This window comes from Hemicordylus capensis, chromosome 2, assembly GCF_027244095.1.
Source record: "Hemicordylus capensis ecotype Gifberg chromosome 2, rHemCap1.1.pri, whole genome shotgun sequence".
NCBI classification, from domain to species: domain Eukaryota; kingdom Metazoa; phylum Chordata; class Lepidosauria; order Squamata; family Cordylidae; genus Hemicordylus; species Hemicordylus capensis.
The window spans coordinates 394,341,987-394,366,884 of record NC_069658.1 but is presented as its reverse complement, the minus strand read 5'-3'; the positions used below and the strand labels follow the sequence as shown (position 1 = coordinate 394,366,884).

The 24,898-nt window shown below is 46.3% G+C and overlaps 1 protein-coding gene across 4 annotated transcripts in view; it reads right to left on the bottom strand.

Annotated features, from left to right (window-relative positions):
* Positions 1–1,464: 1,464 nt before the first annotated feature.
* Positions 1,465–24,898, bottom strand: part of GRB2 (growth factor receptor bound protein 2) — an 89,736-nt gene continuing 66,302 nt past the window's right edge. For 3 of the 4 annotated variants that reach the window (XM_053297684.1, XM_053297685.1, XM_053297686.1), the window contains 5 exons: positions 22,281–22,378; positions 11,871–11,927; positions 7,352–7,474; positions 4,687–4,855; positions 1,465–3,658 (listed from right to left, as the gene is read on the bottom strand). In XM_053297684.1, the coding sequence (XP_053153659.1) occupies positions 3,473–3,658; positions 4,687–4,855; positions 7,352–7,474; positions 11,871–11,927; positions 22,281–22,378 (633 nt within the window). In that variant the 3' untranslated portion in view covers positions 1,465–3,472. The remainder of the gene's footprint in view (positions 3,659–4,686; positions 4,856–7,351; positions 7,475–11,870; positions 11,928–22,280; positions 22,379–24,898) is intronic. The other variant, XM_053297687.1, reaches the window with a different exon arrangement.

Here is a 24,898-nt window from a genome sequence, read left to right as displayed (position 1 = left end):
GGTGTAATGATTGCCTCCTTAAGACAAGGAGGCATCCTGCCTTCCCTCAGAGAAGCATTTATAATCTCTAACAGGCCCTCTACAACAGCCTCCCTGCCAGATAGTATAAGCCATGTCGGGCAAGGATCAAGAGGGCAGGTGGTAGGCTGTACCATCCCAAGCAACTTGTCCACATCCTCAGGAATCACAAACTGAAACTGATCGAGGGTCATCACATAAGAGGAGCTGCTGGACACCTTGGCCTTGGACTCTAACAATTGTGGAGTTTGAATCCAAGTCAGCCCAAATACGAGAGGTTTTGTCCACAAAGAACTCATTAAAAATGTCACAGCGAGTAATTGTTGATTCTAAGTACTGATTCAAGGGGGAAGGGGCACACATTAGCCCCTTCACAACCCTGAACAACTCTGCCAGACGTGAACTTGCAGAGGAGATATGGGAGGAAAAGAATCGCTTCTTTGCCGCACGTATCACCTGAACATAGATCTTCAGATGCTCTCTATGTAATAATCTGTCAGATTCAAGTAAAGTCTTCCTCTACTTGCGCTATAGTCCACCTCACCACTTTAGCCCCTGTAGTTCTTTCATATACCAAGGGGCCAGTTTCAAAGTGGGTTGGAGAGGACATTTAGGAGCGATCGTGTCCACTGACCTGGTGAGTTGATTATTCCAATTCTCCACCAGAGTGTTGACAGGGTTACCAGCAGAGCCAATGCTAAATCTCTCCAAGGCTTCTTGGAATTCTATTGGATCCAGTAACTTTCTCGGGTGGACCATCCTAATGGGTCCCCTGCCCCTGCGGAGGTGGGACGTGGTCGTGAGTCCAACCTTAACCAGATGGTGGTCCATCCATGACAAAGGGGAAATCACAGGAGTCCCCATACATGGAACACCACCCTGTTCAGAGTGAAAGACAAGATCAAGCGTCTGACCAGCAATATGTGTCAGTCCCAAAACCACGCATATTGAACTATATGAACTTGAAAAGGCACAATTTAGAAGCATTCTGAGTGATTGCTCCTTAGCTCTGGAATTCATTCACCACAGATTAGGCACAGATGTTCACCACAGATTAGGGCAGGGAAGGCAATGTTGGCTCTGCAGCTGTTGTTGAACTACAATAAATTGTGGCTGGGGATGATGGGATTTGCAGTTCAACAACAGCTGGAGAGCAAAGGCTGCCTATCCCTGGTTTAGGGTCTGAGCATCTCCCAGAAGTGATGCAAGATTTAAGACTAGTACTACATGGTTGGAAAGTAGTATGGTGTTCTTTCATAGGCTTGCATTTTGTTTGTTATGTAAGGTCAGCTTTTATTGGTTACCTTTCAGTCTACAATGTGAAAGGAATCCCAACTAAAATAGGTGAGATTTTGGCTGGGTGGAAAAGTCCTCTGAAGGTATGCAGCTTCCATTTTACTGATCCTTCCGACTTGCTCATGGTCAAAACAGAAAAAGACACCAATATTCAAGTGAAGAATTCACTGTATATTTATTATTCACAGTTAATTACTATCTACCAAATGCTGCTGCAGAGTTAAAGGATTAAGTACATAGGCCTTATTTAAACACCGATTTTTTTTAATATATATATATACACACACAAGACATTATGTCTGCAAGGCTGCATGATATACACCAATTCCAAAATAAGAAAACAATCAAATGGTCCAAGTGTAGAATGCCACAGATTCCTTTTCCAATCATTTTAGAAAGGGGGGGGGGAGAGGGAGAGAGAGAGAGACAGCTAGCAAGGAAAGGGGGGCAAACTAACACTCTATAGGGTAGCTCTCTCTTTCATCTGTTGGAGAAACTGAAGTGTAAGGCAGAGTCCATCTCAGGAATAACACTTAGTATAAAAAAGGCACCCGCCAACACAGGAGTATCTCCATTTAGGAGGAATAGGAGATCTCTGTGGTGGCTCTGGGATTTGTGTTAGGATGAAACTTTCAGCCATGTGGCTCAGCAAAAGGGAATAAGGTGAGTATTGGCACAAAGAGCTCTGCAGTTTGCTTTCTCCCATCTTCATCAAGATCCACTCATAATACAATGAATGGCCATAGAGAATACTATTATTGGGAGATATAGGGCTGAAATACAGTCCCCCACACAGCCTGCTGTGAACTGGGAGTAAGAAACATAACTCCTCCAACTATGATAGAACTGGCACAAGGAGGTAGGGAACTGCTGGAATACAAAGATACCAACTCCCCCCCCCCCTTTTTTAGGAACTGGTCACTGATTGCAATTATGCCCTAGCCAGCTGTAGAGGGAAACTGAACTGCTTATCACTAAGCATCATGTTTAAACATTCCTAACATATTGTATAATTAAGCACAATGTGAGGCTTCCCTGCAATAACTGGAAAAAGAAAAATTATATTTCACAGGACATTCCAGAATATTGAGTTTCCATCATATGGTAGCTTCATACAATAAGCTCTGTTTTTCAGAACAGTACAATCTTCCTTTTCTCAAGGGCCTCTGGCTGCAGGTTCTGACCCTGCCGCATATAGAACATTATATGCCTTTCCCCACCTGGTAATGAAGAATATCAGATGATTATACAAGTTTTAAAGCTCCATCTGGTTTGTGAAGGTCTCTGTATTAATAAAACTACCTTCCTCCCAATCAACCTCTAAGATATTTACACAAAAGCAGGAAAAAAAATCTGAAAAGCACTGGACTGTTCTTTTAACTTAAAAAATAACGAAATGAGGGAAAGGCACTAATGGAAAAACACACAAGAATGTGCTCAACCACACACTTAAGAAAAAAATTAAAAGCTGTCATGATTGATGGCATGATCTGGCTGTAGTCTAGAATATCTCAAAACAGCCTTGCAACGTGTGTGTGTGTGTGTGTGTGTGTGTGTGTGTGTGTGTATAAAGCCACTCACCATCTTCCCTCTCTTCTGGAGCTTCTGGAATTGCAGCTGGAAGAGTATCTAGGAAAAAAATCAAGACCCTCTCTTTCCCAGGCAAAACACTGAAGGCAAAAGCAGAATTGGGATGTGTGACTCTGTGTGTGTGGTTTGTTTTTTAAAAGGCTGGGTAGTGGATTTGGTTCCTCTCTCCTTCGTGAAGCAAAAACAGACAACACTAGCAGAGTTTCCCCTTCTTCGCTGAATGGCATAGCATGGACTTCATATAGCATTAAAACTTCATGCACTGATGAACTGTGTCAGTGTTGGGGGAGACAGAACGAGTGAACAAATGGCGCCACCCAGGAGCAACCAGGGAAAAAAAAATCTGTTAATATCTATTTAATTTAAAAGATAAGATTTGGCGCATGAGTTGGACCCTTCTCCTGCCCCTCCCCACAAAGTTCCATACTGAGTGAAAAAGTGTTTCCCCTCATGCAGAGAGGTGACTCAGATTTTATGCCCTGATGACTGGAGATCATTGGCTTCAGTTAGGTTCTGAATATGTACTTTACTGTTTCTCGTTTCCTTAAATAATCTTTAATAATTTGCTTTAGATGTTCCGGTTCACTGGGGTGACGTAGTTGCGTGGAAACATGCCTGTTTGTCCGTGGCAGGCTCCCTTCCACCAGTTGGGGTCAGAATTGTCAAGGACCTGGATAAAGTCTCCACGGTGGAAGCCCAGCTCTCCTTCCTCTTGCGGATCGAAATCAAAAAGAGCCTGAACGTACGTGGGTTGCTGCAGAAGAAAGAAACCAAAAGGTGAGTTGATGATGCTCTAAACACCTCCTATTCCTCCTGCCACCTTTTTATTTGGCAGACTGCAGTAGATGCATCTGCTCCATAGAGTGTAATTTGTTTGTAATGATTGCATACAAGAACTGCAGTCAGTCTTGCTGCTTTACTTATTTCATGGAGAGCATGATGCCAAGATTTGATCTTACAACTTGTTCAGGAGGTAATCAATGATTTTATTACTACCTTCACAGGAAACTGATATTTCGCAGCAATAGGGAGGTTTACGTAAACTCAAATTGTCAACTATACCAGCTCTCATTTCCTCTTTCAAAGAAAGAGCTTTGTGCTATCTTGCATCAGATCATTTTAATAAAATCAATGAAAGCATTTTAAACTCTCTACTTAACAGTATGTTCTACCTTTCCAAAACTCTGTTGACTTAGTCATTGTCTCGAAGTTATTTGGTGTCTTCTAGGTGTACAATTCAGCCACATGATCCAACACAGGACAGAACATAGCTAATGGCACATGTATGTTTAATGCACAGGTAAAGATATCCAAATACAAGTCTTTTTAGTTCACAAAATGCACCCACCCTTACTACATAAAAGCTCATTAACAGTGCAGGCAGGATTAAAACTAATGAGCAACAAGTTCCATATGCCATTATTTTCATCCATCTGGAAGCTCAGCTTCTGCCTATGTGAACAGTATAATCTGGTAACAGACTAAAAATTTACAACTGTGAATAATATTGTTTATGCACTGTTTTAAACCTGCTGAAAGCATAGAAGATATTAAAACTTGGATACATTGGAATATAAGCACTCTTAGCCAGGACAGAAAGGCAGAGCGGAAGTGTTCAACTTGTCTTAATCAGGCCCATTAATCTTGTATTTATCCTTAATATAATAAAAGCCCCCAAACATAAAACACAGATCTGTGTTTACTGAGGAAACACAGAACATCTGGGGTTGGTTTTGAAGCTAGGAAAATGGAATGGGTAAGACTCCACTCATTCTCCCTTACCTGAGGCACCTGCTCAATGTCCCGGAGGAATATTTGCTGATTCCTGGAGACAGAGGTCGATCTGTGATAGTCTACCAACTCGTTCAGAGAATTGAACTTCACCACCCAGAGAAAGTACTTGCCAGCCCCGTCTCGAAGCACCTTGAAGTGCTGCACATCATTTCCAAACCTTTGAAGGGAGAAAGAAGAACATGCCCAGACTGATTTACTCCTCTAGCAATGCCAAATGCATGAAAGGTAGTCTGCTGTTGCTACAAGCAAACATATGTTGCTATGGATAGAGGTCTAACAATACCTAAGCCAAAGTTATGCAGATAGGGATTTAATAGACTTCTTTGACAGCAGGTGGCAGTACTGTGATAGAAGTAAAGGTAAAAGTTAAAAGTGCACCCTCAAGTCAAGTCAATTTCGACTCCTGGTGCCCACAGAGCCCTGTGGTCGTCTTTGGTAGAATACAGGAGGGGTTTACCCATTGCCACCTCCCGCACAATATGAGATGATGCCTTTCAGCATCTTCCTATGTCACTGCTACCCGATATAATACCAGCGGGGATTTGAACCGGCAACCTCCTGCCTGTTAGTCAAGCATTTCCCCGCTGCACCATAGTCAGTGAAAATATGTGTTGATCAATGCTAACAAATGCATGGGTGGATTTGGTAATTTAAAAGGCACAAGCCGTTTGGAACGAAGATTATAATAATCTCTTATCTGTAGTTATTCCCAAGTCTTGGGACTTTATACCAAAGGTTAACCTATTACTGCATATAAGAGGAGTCTTCTGGGAAGACTAGCCTGAGAGCAAAACTTGGAGTTGCCCATGAGGATGCATCACAAACTCTAGAAGAAATGCACCAATGAATTGGCACCTGCACATGCATGTGGATAGCCAGGAAAGCCTCCCACATTACTAGATAACCACATTTGCCTTACATTTTAAAACATTGCATGGTAGAGACTGGCAAGATTAAAACATGCAGAGCAAACAAAGTACATGTATTTTCCCATTAGCCAGCAGCAGTAACATTATAGCAATAGCACTTACATTTATATACCGCTCTATAGCCGGAGCTCTCTAAGCGGTTTACAATGATTTAATGCCCCCAACATTCTGGGTACTCATTTTACCGACCTCGGAAGGATGGAAGGCTGAGTCAACCTTGAGCCCCTGGTCAGGATCGAACTTGTAACCTTCTGGTTACAGGGCGGTAGTTTTACCACTGCGCCACCAGGGGCTCTTATATTATAAAAGCAGAAGAGCATTCACAAGACGTCAAGAACAAATTCACTTCTCAGACTAGAGTCAACCTTTTGTTCACAGAATTGTCGTTAAAAGTTACAACACTGGGGCAAAAACTGCCATTTACCCCAGATGATTCTGTAAGACTGTTTCGAAAAGTATTTTCCAGTCTCGCAATGGCAAAATGATAAAAAGCTAAAATGATGAAAGCACACAGTATTGGGGCAAGAGGAAGCAAGCAGATCACAAGGGTGGGGCCATGGCTCAGTAGTAGAGCATCAAAGCAGACAGTCTCAGGTTCAATCTCCAGGCAGGGCTGAGAAAGACTCTTGTATGAAACGATGCAGAAGCCACTGCTCGCCAGTGGACACAATACTGAGCTACATGGACCAATGGAATGACTTGGTATATGGCAGCTTCCTGGGTTCCTGTCAACCAATAAGCCTCCCACAATCAGTGTCTGATAACCATTCAAACCAATCCCACTTCATTACTAGTCAAGCCATTGCTAACTCTGCCCAAAACGTGTCCACATTTTGGTGACAAAAAAACCAATCATACAAATTGGGGGGAATAAATTAGAGATATTTCCTGTTTGCACCTGGGTTCTGAGAGCAGAATGTATTTATTAGGGATGTGCATGTAGCGTTTCACACACAGCCATGGCGGGGAGGTGACGGTGAGCGGGCACTTTAAAAGGGGGGAAAGGCAGGTCTTACCTGCTCCTCCGTCTCTCCTCTACCGCAGTGCTGTGAGTAGTAAACGGCCGTGCTGTCTGTTCTGAAAAGCTGCGCCGCACGGCTGCTTCCTGCTTGGGAACAGGAAGTTATCTGTTTTCAGCAGTGTGCGCACAGCGTTGCCACACACGTGTGGGTGCCATTTGCATGGTCAGCATGGTGGTGCTGACCAAGCAAATGGCACCTGCACATGCGTGGAAGGCATGTGTATGTCAACGTGTGCGCTGCTCGCTATCCAGGCTGTGTGTTCTGAAAAGCTGTGCCGTGTGGCTGCTTCCTGCTTGGGAACTGGACGTTTTCTGTTCCCAGCAGTGCACACATTGACAAACACATGCCGCCCGCACATGTGCGGGTGCCATTTGCTTGGTCAGCACCACCATGGTGACCACGCAAATGGCACCCACATGTGTGTGGCAACGCTGCGCGCGCACTGCTGAAAACAGATAACTTCCTGTTCCCAAGCAGGAAGCAGCCGTGCGGCACAGCTTTTCAGAACAGACAGCACAGCCATTTACTGCCGACAGAGCTGCGATGGGGCGGCAGAGGCAAAGTGACAGAGGAGCAGGTAAGAGCTGCCTTCCGCCTTTTAAAGAGCCTGCTTGCCGCCTGCTGAAACAATTAGGCCGAGGCAGCTCAAAACGCTTTAGCACACCCATAGTATTTATCAATCAATTACAATGCAGAACTCACTTGACAGAAAGGGAGAAGTCCCCAGGAGCACTCTCACTTTCCCTGATGAGGAAGGCACCATCATGTCTCTGTCTGCCCAGCATCTCTTCAGCCCTTGCTCGAGGGATCTTCCCAAAAAACCACCTGTGCAAACAGAGAATTGAAACTCAAGCTCAACTCAAACTCTACAGAAAGAGTCCCTACAGTCCCAAGCTGGGTTGGGCTCCCCATGGCTGCTATTTATAAAAAAAAAGAAACCCTTCCTGTGCACTTCTGGTGTTAAGCCCATCATGAAGAGACAAGACTGAACATAACTGTAGTTTGGCCTTTAGCATCTTTGTTAGAATCCACAAGAAATTTCTGATAGCAACCAGTTCAATTGCACCCAAATCAGAAGATAAGTAACTTTAGAGAGATAGAAAGTGCATGATTTGCACACTATTTCATGGATGCTAAAGTAGGGATGTGCACGGAACCGCGGAGCTGTGGTCCGGCACTGGTGTGGGGGGCCCTTTAAGGGCGGGGGAGGGTGTACTTACGCCTTTCCCCGCCGGCGTGTTCGTTTTGTAAAGCTTTTGGGGCAGCAGGATACCTCCCTGCCGCCCCTTCCCCCAGTCGTCGGCAAAAGGCTTCAAAAAGCCTTTTGCGCGTGAGCATGTCACGTCTCGGTGTCACATGCGCGCATGCGCATCACAGATATGTGACATGCGTGCGCGACGTGCGCACGCGCAAAAGGCGTTTTGAAGCCTTTTGCCAAAGACTGGGGGCAATACCTCCCTGCCGCCCCAAAAGCTTTACAAAACAAACGCGCCGGCGGGGAAAACGCGGTGGGGGGGGGGTAAGCACACCCTCCCCCGCCCTTAAAGAGCCCCCACCACCACTGCCAGACCGCCCTCATGTCTGGACCGTTCGGAGGCCTTCAGAATGGCCTCCGGACTGGTCTGGGCTCATCCCTATGCTAAAGGTGGGAAATTTTCATTCTGAATCAACTGCTGAACATTAGTCTAATGATCTGTGGAATATAGAGACAACAGATATGTTCATAAGATGGTAATAAGCCTTCTGGGGCCAGTCAGATTAGTAGTGCATTTAACTAAAAGTTGCATCGACTTTGAGAACCAGCAATAACCCATTCTGGGGAGGGTCTTATCACATGAATCCATCTTAAAATCATTCCCCATTGAGAAAGATCTACCTGAACCCACCATTTACTAGGCTTTGTAGGAGTTAGGAAAAATCTGGCACTTACTGGACACAATACGAAGCACACAGGGTTGGGGGAAGCATCAGATTGTGCCAGCTTGTTGCACCCAGCTACCGCTGCTGGCCCAGATGCCGCTCTTTTCGTCCTCATTGCAGATGTTGGAGGGGGACTGCTGTTTGCACACTGCAAGGCAGCAGTTGGCGTGCATCCATGCACCAGTAGGTCCATACACTGGCCTTCTTTGTTGCTGTGCTAGTGCCAGAAATCTCTCCCCATGAATCACCAAATTAGTCCACTTTATCTCTGGACAACATTTGTGTTGAAGGTGAGATACAGTGGGAGGAAGAGACAGAACTGGGGCAAGTGCAGCAAGAAGAGAGGCCAGTGCATGAAGCTGCTGGTGCTTGGATGTATGCCAACCACTGCCTTACACAGCATGCAGTGAGGGAGAAAAGGGTGGTATCTGGACCAGTAGTTGACATGGGTGGGGGCAGCACAGAGGAGTTGGGAGCAGCAGGCAGGTGGGGCAATGCCCACAGCAGGGGGTAGGATGAGGTGCCTGCACTTGCTGTCCGACTGTCACGTCATGACCATGCTGCCCCTAGCACTAGGTCACAAAACCAGTATATTAATGATTCCAACAACAGGAGAGTTGTGTGTTTCACAGGCCCCAAGTCTCATAAGCACAATCTTGCATACACTCTGTGCTGCCCTCTTAGTTTCCCCTGGAATCAGCTGCAAGGATGTCTGGCTTAGACATCACAAAACCACTTCTTACTTTTACCTGGACAAACCCACCTGGCAATTTTAGTGGTTCCTTCAAGGGGACCACACTGGAAGATGCTACCTGAGGACATTAAAAAGCCTCGGTGCCCACGCAGATCTGGGGTTCATAGCCAACATCCTAGCAAGATCATATTGCTTCCTCGCCATGTGTAAATTGGCCTCAGGCACAGGCCAATTGGCCTCAGCACAGTAACCCAGCAACCATCGTTTCTACCAACTGTCACCAGGGAACTTCTGAATAGAATCATGGCCAGTCGCTATGGAGCTACGTTCTGCAGAACGCAACTTCAGTTTGAATTTATTCTATGTTTAGTTGAAAGCCAGCAAAATAGGTTTGAAGGGAACTGCTAAAGTTGGGAGTACATTATGACATCTTGGAAGATTCCTGTGCCTGAGGAGAACCAAGCCTGGCTGCAGCATACCATACATTTGGGATACAGAAGATCTTATCAGAAAACTTCCCTTATGCAGCATCTTGAGCAAGGATTCCAGGCCATACTTAGAACAGTGTTCAACAACAATATATTCAAAGTACTGGAAGTTACCTAGGAATGTCTCTTAGTGCAATGCATTTTGTGACAGTATTTGTTTTTAAATTGGCAACTGTTTAAAGCATCTCTCTGAATTTCTGGTTCAAAGATTAAACAAATATTTTTATTGTTTTACTGTTTAATTGTTTTACATTGTTTTAAGTGTTTTGTAAACCACCTTGAGATTGTTTTAATGAAAGGTGGTATAAAAATCTAGCAATAAAAAATAAATAAAACTTGTTTCACAATCAGCATGTGAAGTATGTTGGTGGATGCAAGTTTGGCATACTTCCTTATTACTGAAGTTAGCCAGTTAAAAACCACATAGGGCTCTTTTAGCAATCAGAAAGGAAATTATGAATTGCATTAAGAGATCCTTTAACATGGGGGCTCTCTAGGCCAATTTTTGATGACTAAAAGCTCATTTATTCCAGATGAACAGAGGCATCCTGAGATAAGGTGAGAGTTCACTGCCGGGTGGGGGAGGGGAGAGGATGGACAAAGAAAACCTACAGTACAGTTGTCCCAAGTTTATCAAGAAGAAAATGCCTACATTTCTCATATTGGTCATAAGTAACACTTATGACCCCAAACTCAGAAGATATGCATCTAATTCAAACCTACGGTTTTCCAGAGCTTGGTATGCAGGAAAAGCCTAAGTATCTCTACAGACCAAATGAGCACTGAAAATATGCAATGGCAATTCAAGTTCTCTCTTAATATCTCTATTCACAAGGGTGTATCTATTTGCCAACAAGCTTAAATTGGTAGATTAATGGACTAAAGCTAACTGATGAATCTGTGCAGGCCCGCTTTAATTGGCAAGAGCAATTTTCCTTAATATTTCTGAAAACATACAAAATATTAACAAAGAAACTGAATACTTGCGTGAGTCACTCACAAAGAACTAGGACAGCAGCAAAAGTGGTACGACTTGGAAGCCCGCTATAGGTTAAATGCCTATACTTTTGAAATACAGGTGGCCCTTGTTACCCACGGTCTTGTGCACCACGGTTTCATGTATCTGGGGTTAGGTCTGGGACCCCCAGCTTCTTTATTCACAGTTTTAGAAGTAGGCAAAATTCGCCTATCCACAGTTTCTGGCTGCCCAGAAATGACTTGTGATGTCATTTCTGGCTGCCATTTTGCAGAACAGAGCCATTTTGTGGCTCTTTTCCACACACACCCACACACCCAAGATGTTTAGCAAAAATTCACAAGTATTTGGAGGATTTGCAGGTTTGGGGGAGCCTTGCTGGAAAGCACGTTACTGTGCTTTATTGGTCCTTTTTTAAGCTTAAGGAACCTAACCTCATGGGGTAAGGTTTCGTTATTCACTGTTTCCATATTCGGGCCTGCAGGCAAGAACGGAACCCCTGAGAATAATAAGGGCCATCTGTACTTCATGATAAGTTTTGCCCTCTCATAATGAACACATTCTATAATAGCTATAAGCTAAATCTTATGAAGCCATTCCTTAAATTTTGGGAGGTTTAGTATTAAGCCATTTCGTTGGTATCAAAGTTTAGCTACAAGTTCACACCAGCTTAAAATGCTCAATACAAAAATAAACTTTTGGATAGCTCCAAAGTAGATTTAACCCTTGCCTGAATAGGGGAGTCAGCTTGACCTGGAACCTTAAGGAGGTTGTTTCCCTCTGGGGTTGTGCCCCCACTCTTGGGTTGTAGTTTTTTTGTACAACGGTTGCGTGTACTCCAACAGCACTGGAATGATTTTTACTCCAATTGCATAATAGGAAGTCGAAAGTACTGTGCACCTTGCCTTCGAGGAGTCCTAATGCCCCCAACAATGTTGTAAACATGATTACTCTCTTTGTCTATAGATGAGTAGAAACTAGAACTTGTTCATTCTGTTTGTTGTAAGAAAGGGTATGTGGGGTAAAATATAGGGTGTGCATGGGTATGTGGGTGGGTGAGAGAAAGAGAGAGAAAAAAATATCACTGAAAAGGCTTTGGGGAGTCAAGTAACACCCCAAGAGAAAAAATATCCTTTTACAGACCTGAATTGCCGTATATACTTGTAGCAGTTAGAACCTTCCTTGTATGAACCATCAAACCTGTTTTTGCCCAAAAAAAAGTTATTTGAAGAGTTCACATTGATCAATACTTACCAGTCAAGCATACAGGATCATTTTAACCCCCGCTCCCCATTTATTTGCCTGCTGGCATCTGCAGAATCTTTGCAGTCAGTTCCACGGACCTCACACTTACTGGCACTTCTCCATTAAGGACCTACAACCAACCCTTTCTAGACATTTACTGAAAGATTCACTCCTACTCTAGTCTAGGCAAAGAGTATTGGAGGAGTCTTGTCTCCACAGATCAAAATATGGCTTGAGGTGGCTGCAGGCAATCAACAACTTTGAAGGCAGCCCAGAGGAATACACAGACGGATCACGAGACCCACTGGTTAGACTCAACTAGAAGGGTTATGTCAACTTTTTTAAAAAATGCAGGAAAACAGCATGTGATATGCAGGCCAGCTTTTTAAATCTGCAGTGTTTGTTATGCTATACTCAGTTCATAATCATTACACGGATACATTTCTGTGCAATTATTTGAAATATACGTTTTAAAAATGGTTGGGTCAATTAATCCCTAATACAACCATAACACTGTTGATGTGGTTACACTATAGGGTATTATTGACTCTGATGTTTTTGCTTACTGTTAAGGGAATATTTAAGGAAGTGTTGATCCCCCCCCCACCCCACACTGAAGCTGGTATGTTCAAAAACCAATGCTTCCTGTGATGCTGGGTACCTTTGACTCTTATACCAGAATATAAAAGCACCTTTTCTCACAATTCCACCAAGTGTGCATAAAATCTACTTTCAGTACAAGACAATATCATTGCTACTGTTTGAAATATCTGATAAACAAAACAAGGTTTCAAATGCTATAGCAAGGTCTCAAATACCAGCAAAATTATCTTGTGGAGGCTTTTCTTTAAGTTTATGTGAGGAGAAATAGGGAAGGTGGTCATTTCAACTTCCATTTCCCCAGTCCAGGATTCTGAGTTATAAAACATGTAAAGTGATAGTAATGCAACTATAATGGAGAATTTCATTCCACCTTGAAATTAATTTGGATACAAATATGAACAATTCCCATGAAAACTGCCACCAAACAAGGGCAAAACTTTTAACAGGAAATGAATACTGGAAAGACTACCTAGTAGTGGGTTGCACCTGCAGTTATGCTCATGAAACTGCAGGAATACAAGGGATCTTCTGCTCCTCTTCCTCCCCACCAGAAACCCTCCTTCAAGAAGCTGCTTCTGAGGGTCAGGGGATTCAGGAACAACATGGGATGAGACCCTGAAGAAAGAGGGGAACCCCTGGAGAACAGAGCCCTTCTAAAAGATATATGCTTTCAGGCTGTAACAAGGATATCTGAAAGATTCAATGGATTATAGGTTTCTTTCAGTCACTTGCTAGCAGAGATGTGCAAGCTGTTCTTCTGTTAACCCCACCTCCTCAAAGCAACATATGAAGTGGTCGGCATTAGGTGGGGGGGAAAACAGCAGGGAAAGGGGAACTAAAAGACTGGGAGAAACAGAAACATTTGTTGGGATGGAGGAGAATTTTAAGCAGCACAGGTAGAGAATCAATGGCAAAAGTTAATTTAGATCTTCACTGAAAAAGTTGCCAGGCTGAAATCTACACACCACTCTCGTCTCTCCATATACACAACGTTATTCAGGTTAATTTCCCAAGCACTAATATGAGTTGTATGCTTGGTTTTAATGAATATATTTTCATTAAATATCTTTGATACTGAGACAATGTGATATTTTAATAGGTTTGGCAACTGCTAAAACGCAGTTGAAAGCAAAAAGAGGACTAAGCATCCTTCATTTAAAAAGAAACATTGGACTTACCGTGAAGGGTTCTTTCTCCTCTGAAGTAGGAGGTCACAGCTTACATAGGGTTAACTTCCACTCCTTTGCTCCCAATAGACAGGAAGTCTCAGGTCTTTCAGGTGTTGTAGGTCCGTCCCCTTTCCCAGCATGCCCAGGTGTGTTCCCCCAGTTCCGACTGTTGCATCCCATGATCAGCCTGTTGTTGCTCAGGTTTGAAAACAGTTTGTGAAGAAGAGCAGATAGCAGATAGCATGCAAGGGGAGTCCGGGAGTAGACACGACAGTCTGAGATTGGAAGACCTGAGGTATTAAGTACGAAGTTATACAATAGTTAGTGCTGACAGAATGGTCAGCAGGACATGTCTCAGATAGTGCTGGAGGAGTAGTCAGAAAAAGGCATGGTCTGACCCTAGATAGTTCCTGATCTACGGGAGGGCCACGTGACCTCCTACTTCAGAGGAGAAAGAACCCTTCACGGTAAGTCCAATGTTTCTTTCTCCCTCGAAGTAGGTGGTCACGGCTTACATAGGGACCTACCAGAGAAGTATTGGATCCGGGGGGGGGGGGAGTGAATCAGTGCTGTACCACCTGTTGCAGTACCGTGCGCCCAAAGGCTGCCTGCTCCGCAACAAGCGAATCAATTTTGTAATATTTGAGGAAGGAGGAAACAGAGGACCATGTGGCTGCATGGCAAATTTCCCCCAATGGCGCCTGTGCTGAGAAGGCTGCCAAAGTGGCTGCACTTTGGGTGGAGTGCGCCGTGATGCCTCGGGGCACTTGCAAGGACAGGGCCTGGGAGGCTGATGCAATACATGCCCAAAGCCAGCGTGCAAGAGAGACCTTGGAAGCCTTAGCGCCCAGGGAGGTAGCGTGGAAAGATACAAAGAGGGCCTCGGACCGTCTCAGGTCTTGTGTTCTCCGAATGTATGTGCGCAGGGCCCTGCGCACGTCTAAGGAATGCCAGCTGCGTTCCTGTGGATGTTTGGGCTTCGGGCAGAAAGAGGGTAAAACTATTGCCTGTGACCGGTGAAACATAGAGTTTACCTTTGGGACAAAGGTAGGATCGGTCTTTAAGATTACTGCGTCAGGCTGAAAGACGCAGAGCACTTTTCTTATTGAAAGAGTTCCCAATTCTGACACTCTGCGGGCTGAGGTGATGGCCACTAGAAATAGAACCTTGTAAGAAAGATACTTCAGTGGAACTGAAGAGAGTGGCTCAAAGGGAGGCCGCGTGAGGGCATTTAGGACTTTATTGAGGTTCCATGAAGGAAAGCGATGGACTGGTGGGGGGGCTATGTTGTTCGCTCCTTGCAAGAAGCGAGAAAGATGAGGGTGGAGCATGCTGTTCCCGGCCCTCCTTAACTTAAGGACTGACGCTAGAGCCGAAGCCTGTCGCCTCAGTGTATTGGGCCTGAGGCACTGGTCCAGCCCTACCTGTAGAAAAGTGAGTACCTGGGGAACCTTGGCGGAACAAGGATCCACCTTCTTACGCCTTGCCCATCTGAGGAAGGCGGCCCAGGTAGTTTGGTAGATCCTGTTTGTGCTATGCCATCTTGCTGCCAGGATCGTGTCCTGCACTGTCCTGGAGTAGCCTCTTTTTGCTAATTGTGCGTGCTCAAACTCCAGGCGTGTATTTGGAGCCACGCTGGGTCCGGATGGCGCAACGGCCCTTGAGTTAGAAGGTCTGGCCGTAGGGGGAGGGGCATCGGGGGCACTATCGAGAGTAGTATCAGGTCGGCGAACCAAGGGTGTCTGGGCCAGAACGGTGCCACTAGTATGACCTGTGCTCCTCTTTCTCGGATTCCTCCTCTTTCTCAGATTCTGGAAGTCAAAAATATAATCAGTCTGTATCTACTTATATAATTATTTCTCTTTGCTTGTCTGTCATTGATTACTACCCTGGTGGGGGGGGGGCGGTGTGTGTGATCCCTTAATATATCAACTTATTTGCGTGAACATGTAGAAAGATAAAAGGAGAATAATAATTTGTCCTGATCCAAAAACAAAAATCTGGTAATCCATGTAAAAATTAAGAGAGACTGAATAGAAGTGAATTTCTCCCCCGCAAAAAACCTGGAAGCTCAGCCTTCCTGCTTCATCCTTATATTCAAAATTTGTAGGGTTGTTTCCTTGTAGGCCTTTTTTTTTTTTAACCATGGCTTTTAAAATCTTGATTCATATCGCTCTGAGACCGTTCTTTCTTAAGCTGTTTGAAATCATTTAAGGCCTGTCAGTTTGCTTAGTTTTTACAAACAATTTAACTTAGTAGTTGTATTCAGCCAGATCTCGTATAAAGGAGAATTGTCTCTCTAAAGAAGGGTTTTTTTAATTTTTATTTTTAAAAGGAACATGTCTTTGAATCCATGGCCAAGCAGCAAACCTTGTTCTCTACATAAGAACAGCCCAAGTTTAATTTAAATATAAGAGCCCCTGGTGGCGCAGTGGTAAAACTGCCGCCCTGTAACCAGAAGGTTGCAAGTTCGATCCTGACCAAGGGGCTCAAGGTTGACTCATACTTCCATCCTTCCAAGGTCGGTAAAATGAGTACCCAGAATGTTGGGGGGCAATATGCTAAATCATTGTAAACCGCTTAGAGAGCTTCCAGCTATAGAGCGGTATGTAAATGTAAGTGCTATTGCTATTCTTGCCAACACCCTTGGAATGAGGGCTACTGGGGGGAAAGCGTACAGGAGACCCTGTGGCCATGGGGAATTGAGGGCATCCGTTCCCTCCGCGAGGCGGTGGTGGAACCGTGTGAAGAAACAGGGAAATTTGTTGTTTGTTGGGGATGCAAACAGATCCACCTGAGGGAGCCCCAGGTGGCGCTGTATCTGACTGAAGGCCTCAGGGTGGAGAGCCCATTCTGACTGGTCCACTGTCTGGCGGCTCAGCCAATCCGCCTGGATGTTGGCTGCCCCGCTCAGGTGCTCTGCCCTGATTGAGGCCAGATGACTCTCTGCCCACTGGAAGAGTAGATTGGACTCCTCCATCAGGGACCTTGACTTGGTCCCCCCCGTCGATTTACGTGGGCCTTGGCTGTCATGTTGTCTGTTCTCACTCACACATGTTCTCCCTGCAAGTTGGGGGGGGGATGTATCAGGGCTTGTCTGATGGCCCTCAATTCTAGCCAACTGATGCTGTGTATGGCCTCCTCTGAGGACCAGAGACCTTGTGTCGTCTGCTCCCTGCAGTGAGCCCCCCAGCCAGTCAGGCTGGCGTCTGTAGTGATGGTCACCCTGTTGGGTTCCCTCAGGGGGTTTCCTCTTTTTACTGCTGGGGACAGCCACCACCATAGGGACTCACCTGCGGTGGTAGGGGAACCTTCCTGTAGGAATGGGTGGTGATCTCATCCTGATGGGGCAGCAGTGCCCATTGGAGAGGACGCGCGTGCCACCTTGCCCATGGCAGGCATTCTATGCAAGCAATCATGGACCTCAGAAGCTGGGCCAGTAGCGAGACCTCTACCTGGGACTGTTGCAAGAGTGGCTGAATCTGCTTGCGAATCTTTTCCCCCCTCTCCGGGGGAAGGGATATGGTCGCCGCCCTGGTGTCGAACCAGGCCCCCAGGTGTAGCAATGTCCTGGATGGCTGGAACTGGCTCTTTGAGTTGTTCACCAAGAACCCATGTGACCGCTCTGATCAAAATATCGTCCAGATACTCATGGACCCGCAGTCCTCCAGTCTCATGTGTCCCACCAGGGCAGCCAGTACTTTGGTGAAGACCCTCAGGGCTGAAGAGAGGCCAAATGGTAGGGCTTGTACTGGAAATGTTCCTGGTTGTAACAAAACCTGAGGAACCTCCTGTGAGCAGGGAAAATGGGTATGTGGAGATAGGCCTCTGTCAGGTCTATAGATGCTAGGAAATCGCCAGGGGCGACCGCTTCCCTGATGGAATGGAGGGATTCCATGCGGAAACGCCGCTTCCGAATGAAGCGGTTAAACCGCCTGAGATTTAAGACCATGCACCACGAACCATCTCTCTTGAGCACCAAGAACAAAATGGAGTAGACGCCATGACATAAATCGGTCGATGGCACTGGCTCTATTGCCTGGATGTGGAGCAGATGGAGGATAGCCTGCTCCATCCGAAGGTGCTTGTTTTGGTCCTTGGACTTTGGAGAGATGACGACTTGGTCGTGCGGCAGTGTGGTAAACTCCAGGCAGTAGCCTGACCCGAGTGTGTCTAGAACCCATTTGTCTTGTGTTGCCCTCGCCCACCTGGGGGCGAAGTGCTGCAGCCTGGCCCCTACCGGCAGATAGTCAATTTTGTTTTCGGTTCTGTCGCCCTCCGGGCTGGGGGGCCATGTAATAGCGGAAACCTGGTTTGTTCCTCTGGTTCCCGCGGTTGGTGTTTCCCCACTGAGGTCGTCCCTGTAATCTGCTGGAGCGCTGGTCTCGGAAACGAAAGGCCTGCTTAGAGGAACGAAAAGGCTGTCAGTTATTGCGGAAGTGGCTACGGTCATCCCTGCGACCCGCAGTCATAGCCCTTTTCTTATCCTGTCTCCCCACTAACACCTCGTCCAGAGCTTCCCCAAATAGGCTGCCGCCCTTGAAGGGGGTGGAGGCCAAACTGGCTTTTGACTTGTCGTCCACTCGCCAATTCTTCAGCCAAAGCGACCTGCGCAGGACCACATTGGCTGCCATAGCTCTGGAAGCCGATTGAATGGAATCCAGGCTCGCATCCGCCATGAAGGCGGCAGCCTTTGCCAACTTGTTCAGGCCTAGTCGAAGCGCCGTCTGACCGGGTTCGATCTTGGTGAGGAGGTCCTTAACCCACAACACCGAGGCCTGGGCCATTATGGATGTCGAGGCAGAGGCCCGAATGGCGGTGGCTGACGCCTCATGAGGCTTGCGCAGGAGAGCATTCACTTTCCTGTCCTCTGGTCCTTTGAGTTGTTCATCCGCCTCCTTGTTCACAATGGACCCAGAGACCAGGGCCACCACCGGTGTATCCACTTTTGGTACTGAGATCTCCACCATCGTCTCCTCAGATAGCATATAGAACCTCCTAGGGAAGGAGCCTGAATGTTTGGTGGAGGCAGGGTTTTCCCATGTGGTCATCACAGTGTTGCGGAAAAGGGGCGGGAAGGGTACCACCGGCCGATGCTGACTAGTGGAGGTCAGAAAGACCTCCTGTGAAAGCTGCCCAGAAGCCTCCTGTGTTTCAGGCGGGGAGGCCGCTGCATTAATGATCCTCATGGCCTTGGAAAGGAGAACCTCATAAGCCTCCTGGGAGAAAAGCCTCAGAATGGGGCTGGGCCTCTGGGGAACCTCCTCTTCAGAGAGCTCCCCCTCCTCCTTATCAAATAAGGCATCCCTCGCATGCTCATCAGGGTTGGGACCCTGATCTGGAGTGACCCTTATAGGGTTGCTTCCAATTGGCCTACCATGAGCCGATGTGGGAATCCCCACTCCTCTCCCACTACTGGTACTGGGAAGGCTGGCACCTTGGATGTCCACACCTGCGCCAACTGAAGACTGGCGCCGCCTCCTCCTGGACCGGGCCCTGGTAGGGACTGCCTTTTCAGGGCTGCTATTGGAGGATGAAGAGGAAGAATTGGTGCATGAGCGCCTAGTCGAGGGCTGAGGCGAAAAGTTTGGGACTGTCCCTGTGAACTTCCTCATTTCCAGGGCCACCATCTCTTTGACAGAGCGTGAGAGGCCCCTGGCGCTCCCCCTCAGCTCTCTGGCCATCATGTCCCGCACCCAGAGGGACATATCCTGCTGTAAGTTGGGGTCCCCGCACATGCCACTCACCTGGTGACAATCTGGGGAGCTGTCCTGTACTTGCCCCTCTGTGGCCTCTAACGGCTCCGTTTGCAGGCGCAGTCTGGCCGTCCTCTCCTCGATCGCTGAACATGGCAGTGAGTCCAGGCGGTCACTGAGCAGGCACCATGCCAACTCTTGCCTTGTTTCCTCACGGAGTCTGCCTTGTGCCAGGCCTCCCAAGTTGAGGGTGAGCGGCCCAGAGGCTTCGCCCAGTCTGCCCGGCACTTGGACCACAGTGGCGTGGGTGAGGGGCACCACGGCTTCGCCCAGCCTGGTATGCGCCAGTGAGGAGTTACTGTGGGTGAGAGGCACCGCGGCTTCACCCAGCCTGGAATGCGCCAGTGAAGGTTTACTGCGGGTGAGAGGCTCCAAGGCTTCGCCCAGCCCCCTGATGGCACTTGGGTCCACTCCCAATGGTGCCGGTCCCATCGCTTGCATCACAGCCAGTGATAGCTGGGTGGATGCCTGGCCCTCGCGCTTATTGGGCGAGGGGGTGGGTTTGCTGGACCCGCAGCTGCCTGCCATGAGGCGCCCATAGGGTCACCGGACGGGGTGGGGTGAAAAACTCCCCCTTCCGTGCCTAACCCTGTGTCTGCTGTCGGAGGAGAAAGGGGCGGTGCGGCGCGTGCAGAGCCTGCTTCCGGGCCGTTGCTCTCCGCCGCACAGCTGATCGGCGCCCCGGTCGCCGGGGAAGAGCCGGCCGGGGAGGAGCATGCTGCTGCAGCGCCTATTGGTGGGCCGGGATACCGAGCGCCGGTCACTGTTGTTGCCGCAGTCGGGGCTGGGGCTGTGGGGCCAGGGTTGCCCTCGCTGGTGCTCCCGCCGGCCGAGAGGCCGCCTGGATGGTGCGGTCCTGCGGTGGCGAAGAAAACCGCCTCAACCTCCATGTGGTCCGTTGCGGTCGCGCCGAGGGACAAGATCGGGGGAAGCTGGGTAGTTAAGTCCCCGCTTCCCCCATGCGACCTGCCGGCCACGTGTGCCCGAAGTTCTGGGATGGGTGGAATCAGGGAGGCCAGGAAGATCGGAGCTCCGCTTCCCAATGTCTGCCCGCCGGCCACATGCGTCCCCATACTCCCGGGCTGCTGCCGCAAGTTGCTGCAGACAGCCTGGATAAGGATCCGTTCGCTTTGCCTTGGAGCAGGGATCGAGCTTTGTTTTCCCTTGTCTCCATTAGGTTGAGGGGGTTTCTTTCTCTTTCCCATGCCATGTGGGTCAGGGGAAAGATGGTGGCGCCATTTAGTGGCCTTTTTACCAGCCGCCTTACTTCTCTCTTCCCTCCGGTGCTCTCTGATAAGAAGCCAGCTAGGGTGTCCCCAGCCTGTGAAATATCCATCCCAAGAAGCAGAAAGGAGAAAAAAGCTCACCAAAAAGACAGATATATCTAGATAGAAATGGGCAGGAGCCCAGGTGTGTCTGATCAGGAGCGTAGACAGGAAGGAACTGGGGAAACACACCTGGGCATGCTGGGAAAGGGTACGGACCTACAACACCTGAAAGACCTGAGACTTCCTGTCTATTGGGAGCAAAGGAGTGGAAGTTAACCCTATGTAAGCCGTGACCTCCTACTTCAAGGGAGAAAAAACAAGACACTAGGGTTTCTATTTTATGAAGGGTGCTTAGTCTTCTTTTTGCTTTCAGTTGCATTTCAGCAAACCTTGCTGAACCATTGCAAACTCTGACTGCTCAAGACCATACAGTCAAAGAGCACAATAAGATTTCATATACATTTGCCAACAATAACATTTTCGGGAAAGGAAAGAAGTATGGGCAAATCTTTTAAATCAAGGGTTCTCAATCTTGGGTCCCCAGATGATGTTGGATTTCAACTCCCATAATTCCCAGGCAGGATTATGTGAGTTGAAGTCCAACAACATCTGGGGATCCAAGTTTGAGAACCCCTGATGAAGTGTTTAGTATTCTCACAGATAGCTAAAGTCTGACCATTCTACAGCACAATCAAATGTAATGTTGGGCAAGGCCTATCTAGTTGGAAAGGCAAGAACACCACCCTGAAGCTTTGCTGTTGATTCTGCAAGGCTCCAGTGAATGCACTGAGTGAGAACATACTTTTATATACCACTTTTCAACAAAAACATTCTCAAAACAATTTACGTAGAATAAGAAAATGGTTCCCCGTCCCAAAAGAGTTCACAGTCTAAACAGAATCACAAAGGAGACATCAGCAACAGCCACTGGAGAAAGGTTATGCTGGGTTGCACAAGGACAGTTCTATCCCCCTCAAAAATCTAATGAAGCCCTACTTTAAAAGATGCCTCTTTGCCCAGTTAGCACAGTAAGCATAAGTTCTTAACCAAGGTGAAGGTAAGTTCACATGTTCCATTGCCTTTTTGTTAACTGGCACTTCTGTTAGCTTCACTCAGTATCAGTTTAGCTCAATAGTATCTCTGCCACCCATCATATGGTCACAGTATGTTTGAAAGGCTCTATTTACACAAGAGTATGTTGACAGCTTTCATGAGCATAAATAAGTCTCTTGAGATACACAGGTCAGAAAATACATGCTTAAATCTCTTGCATGGACTTTAAAGTGCTTAGTTTTGGCTGCATTATACCCCAAATGTTTATGCAAAAGTTACCAAGAACCTATGCTATTCTGACAGAATCACTTCAAAAGGGTGTGTTGGTGGTGGGGGTGAGTTTTAAGAGAGGAAGTGCAGTGATTTTCTCCAAAAGCACCGAGAATACACATGAAAACACCATAACTCAGGCAGTAAGCATGCCAGACACACACAAGGAAATTGCAATATTTCACTTACGGATGTGGTTTCATTTCAATATAATTTTTGGGAATGAAGCCATCTTTCCCATTGAGTTCTGCCTTGTACCAATTTTGATCACATTCTTCATTCAAAACCTGCAGAGACAGAGAGAGAGATTTTTTGTTTGTTTCTGGTAACATGATGCTTGCTATTATTTAAATGCCGATATTTAAGCTTGCTTTGCCACCAATTCCCCAATTCTACTCCAATACCCAGAAGTGGCCAGTAGTGAAAAAGGAACCCTCTAGGTTAGATAGTTCAGTAGGTTAATTAAGAATCCAATCCATCAATTCTATCTTTCAACCGAATTCTCCACTTATACTTTGAATAAACAAAATTGGACACGTGGGTGGAAAATCAAGACATTCTTACACTTTGCATGAAATGTGCACTTCACTGGGTTAAACAACTTGCATTCTGAGGGAATACGTGTACATCACCCATGCATAATGTTTGGCTCTATCAAATAGTCAATAACATGATCTACACAAAACCATTGTAGAGCTTATTATGGCCATTGTCAAATTATGCCATATACCTCAATTCAGGAAGCCTATAACTGGCTTTATGGACACTTATAATTCCATTTATACCATTAATTCATTCTTGTATCCAACTCCTCTCCCCCTAAAGTTTCATGTTCAAGCTCTTTCACACATTAAAACAATCCACAACAAGCAAATGTGTCTCATGGAAGAAGTGAACTCGACAGAAAACGGAAGAGCTCTACACACATGTAGTCCTTGCCTCTCTCCAATGAGGAATTCCTTTTCCAGATTAGAACACATATGGTAAAGGAAAATAAGAAGAGTGCAAAGCTACTCACACGCCTGTTTTTGTCACATTTTAAGGAACTACAAAATACACACATTTTTGAAACAGAGGCAGGATATATTTTATCAAGAACACATATCACAATTAGACTAGAGAGAGAACTTTTCTTGTATTTTCTTTAGGTTTGATCTTATTATAATATATTCAGAAAGGCTGCTGTATCACAACATAACCTGAACAGCCACATTTTGTGCCCTTTGGAAGCCAGAATGACTACCTTGCTTCTGTATATGTGATAAAGGATGTGCAAACAGGTTCGAACCCGAACCTGTTCAAAGTCGAGCTGAACACTCAACCACCACCCTGGTCTGGCTTGACATCGGACCGAAACAGGGCCCCCCCCCCCGTTCGGGGGTGGTGGTGTCACAAATAGTAAAAACAAAATTTATTTATTGTACTTACCCCCTCTGGGGGCAGTGTTCCCTCTAACAGGGATTCCCAGATGTTGTTTACAACTCCCAGAATCCCCAGCTGCAACAGCTTTTGCTTGAGGGTTCTGGGAGCCACAGTCAACAACATCAGGGAATCCTTGTTAGAGGAAACACTGTCTGGGGGGCTTCTCTGAGGTCATGGGAGGTGTCCAAGGAGGTTTCTCCTCTCCCCACCAGCCTTTCTAATGCTAAAAATCATCTGGTTTGGGCATACTTTGGCCCTTTCCCCCATTGCAGTGGCCATTTTGGAGGCCACCGTGCATGCGCAATGGGCCCTTCCAGGCATTATGCGCTATATACAAGATGCTGAAGGGCTTTGCCTGCTTTGTATTACACATAGACACACCAACCAGAGAAGGAAGACAAGTTGAAAATTCCACTTAGAATACTGAAATGCTCCAATTTTGTTGTCCTGTCCAAAAGTATCAAAAGAAATCTGGAAGCCAAATGCTAATTTTCGTTGACACAGAGAGCAAATGCTCTCTCTTTGTAGGTGTTAAGACACAAAGCTGAAAGCAAAGTCAGTAATTAATCTAGCCAAATTGATGGGAAATAAAGCAACTGTTTATGTTGGAACATTTGTGCTTGAGAGGGAAGATATTTTTAGTAGCTTTAACATCAATATTGCCATGCAATGGCCTGAGTCTGTAACAAACCTCACATTACAGAAATCCAGCAAGAGGCTGAGGCCTGCAGCCTGTCAGTTTTCTAGTTTGATAAGAGATTTGTTATCAGTACAAGGTCCTCTGTCTCCATGGAAACAAAGACAAGGCAGTTTTTCTGCAATGGCTTAAAAAACGTATCCAAAGAGGTTCTCAATCGTATTTTCATGAACCAAAACCACATAGGTCAGTCTTCCTGTCCAAATGCCAAGTCCCAGCTAAGAAGTGAGGCTCATACACAAGATAATCTGATCTAAGCACTGCCTAACTTGTACACTGAACCACAGACTCCGACATCACACTCTGCATTTTTAATTTTAGATGTTTCTAGCCCTCAATGCTGAGGAAAAACTGTTCTTGAAGGCAGGTCCAACAAGCTGATTAGTACTCCTTACTGTTTTCCTTTTTGATCCTAGGGAAAATCTTGCCCTTCTCCTGCACACACACAAAATTCTGAAACTGACCAGTAAAGCTTAAAAACTCAGATTCACACAGCTGCATCTTATTCTACTGAGTTTATTCAGGCACACCTAATGTTTCTCGTAGCACAATTCACATGTTAAATGCAGAACATTTAAGTTCAACATTAAATCAACATTTTGATCCATAAGGATCAAAAATCTCTAGAAACTGTACTTGCTGGCATAACTCTCTCCAATTCCCAGATGGACATTTTGCACTCCAGCAT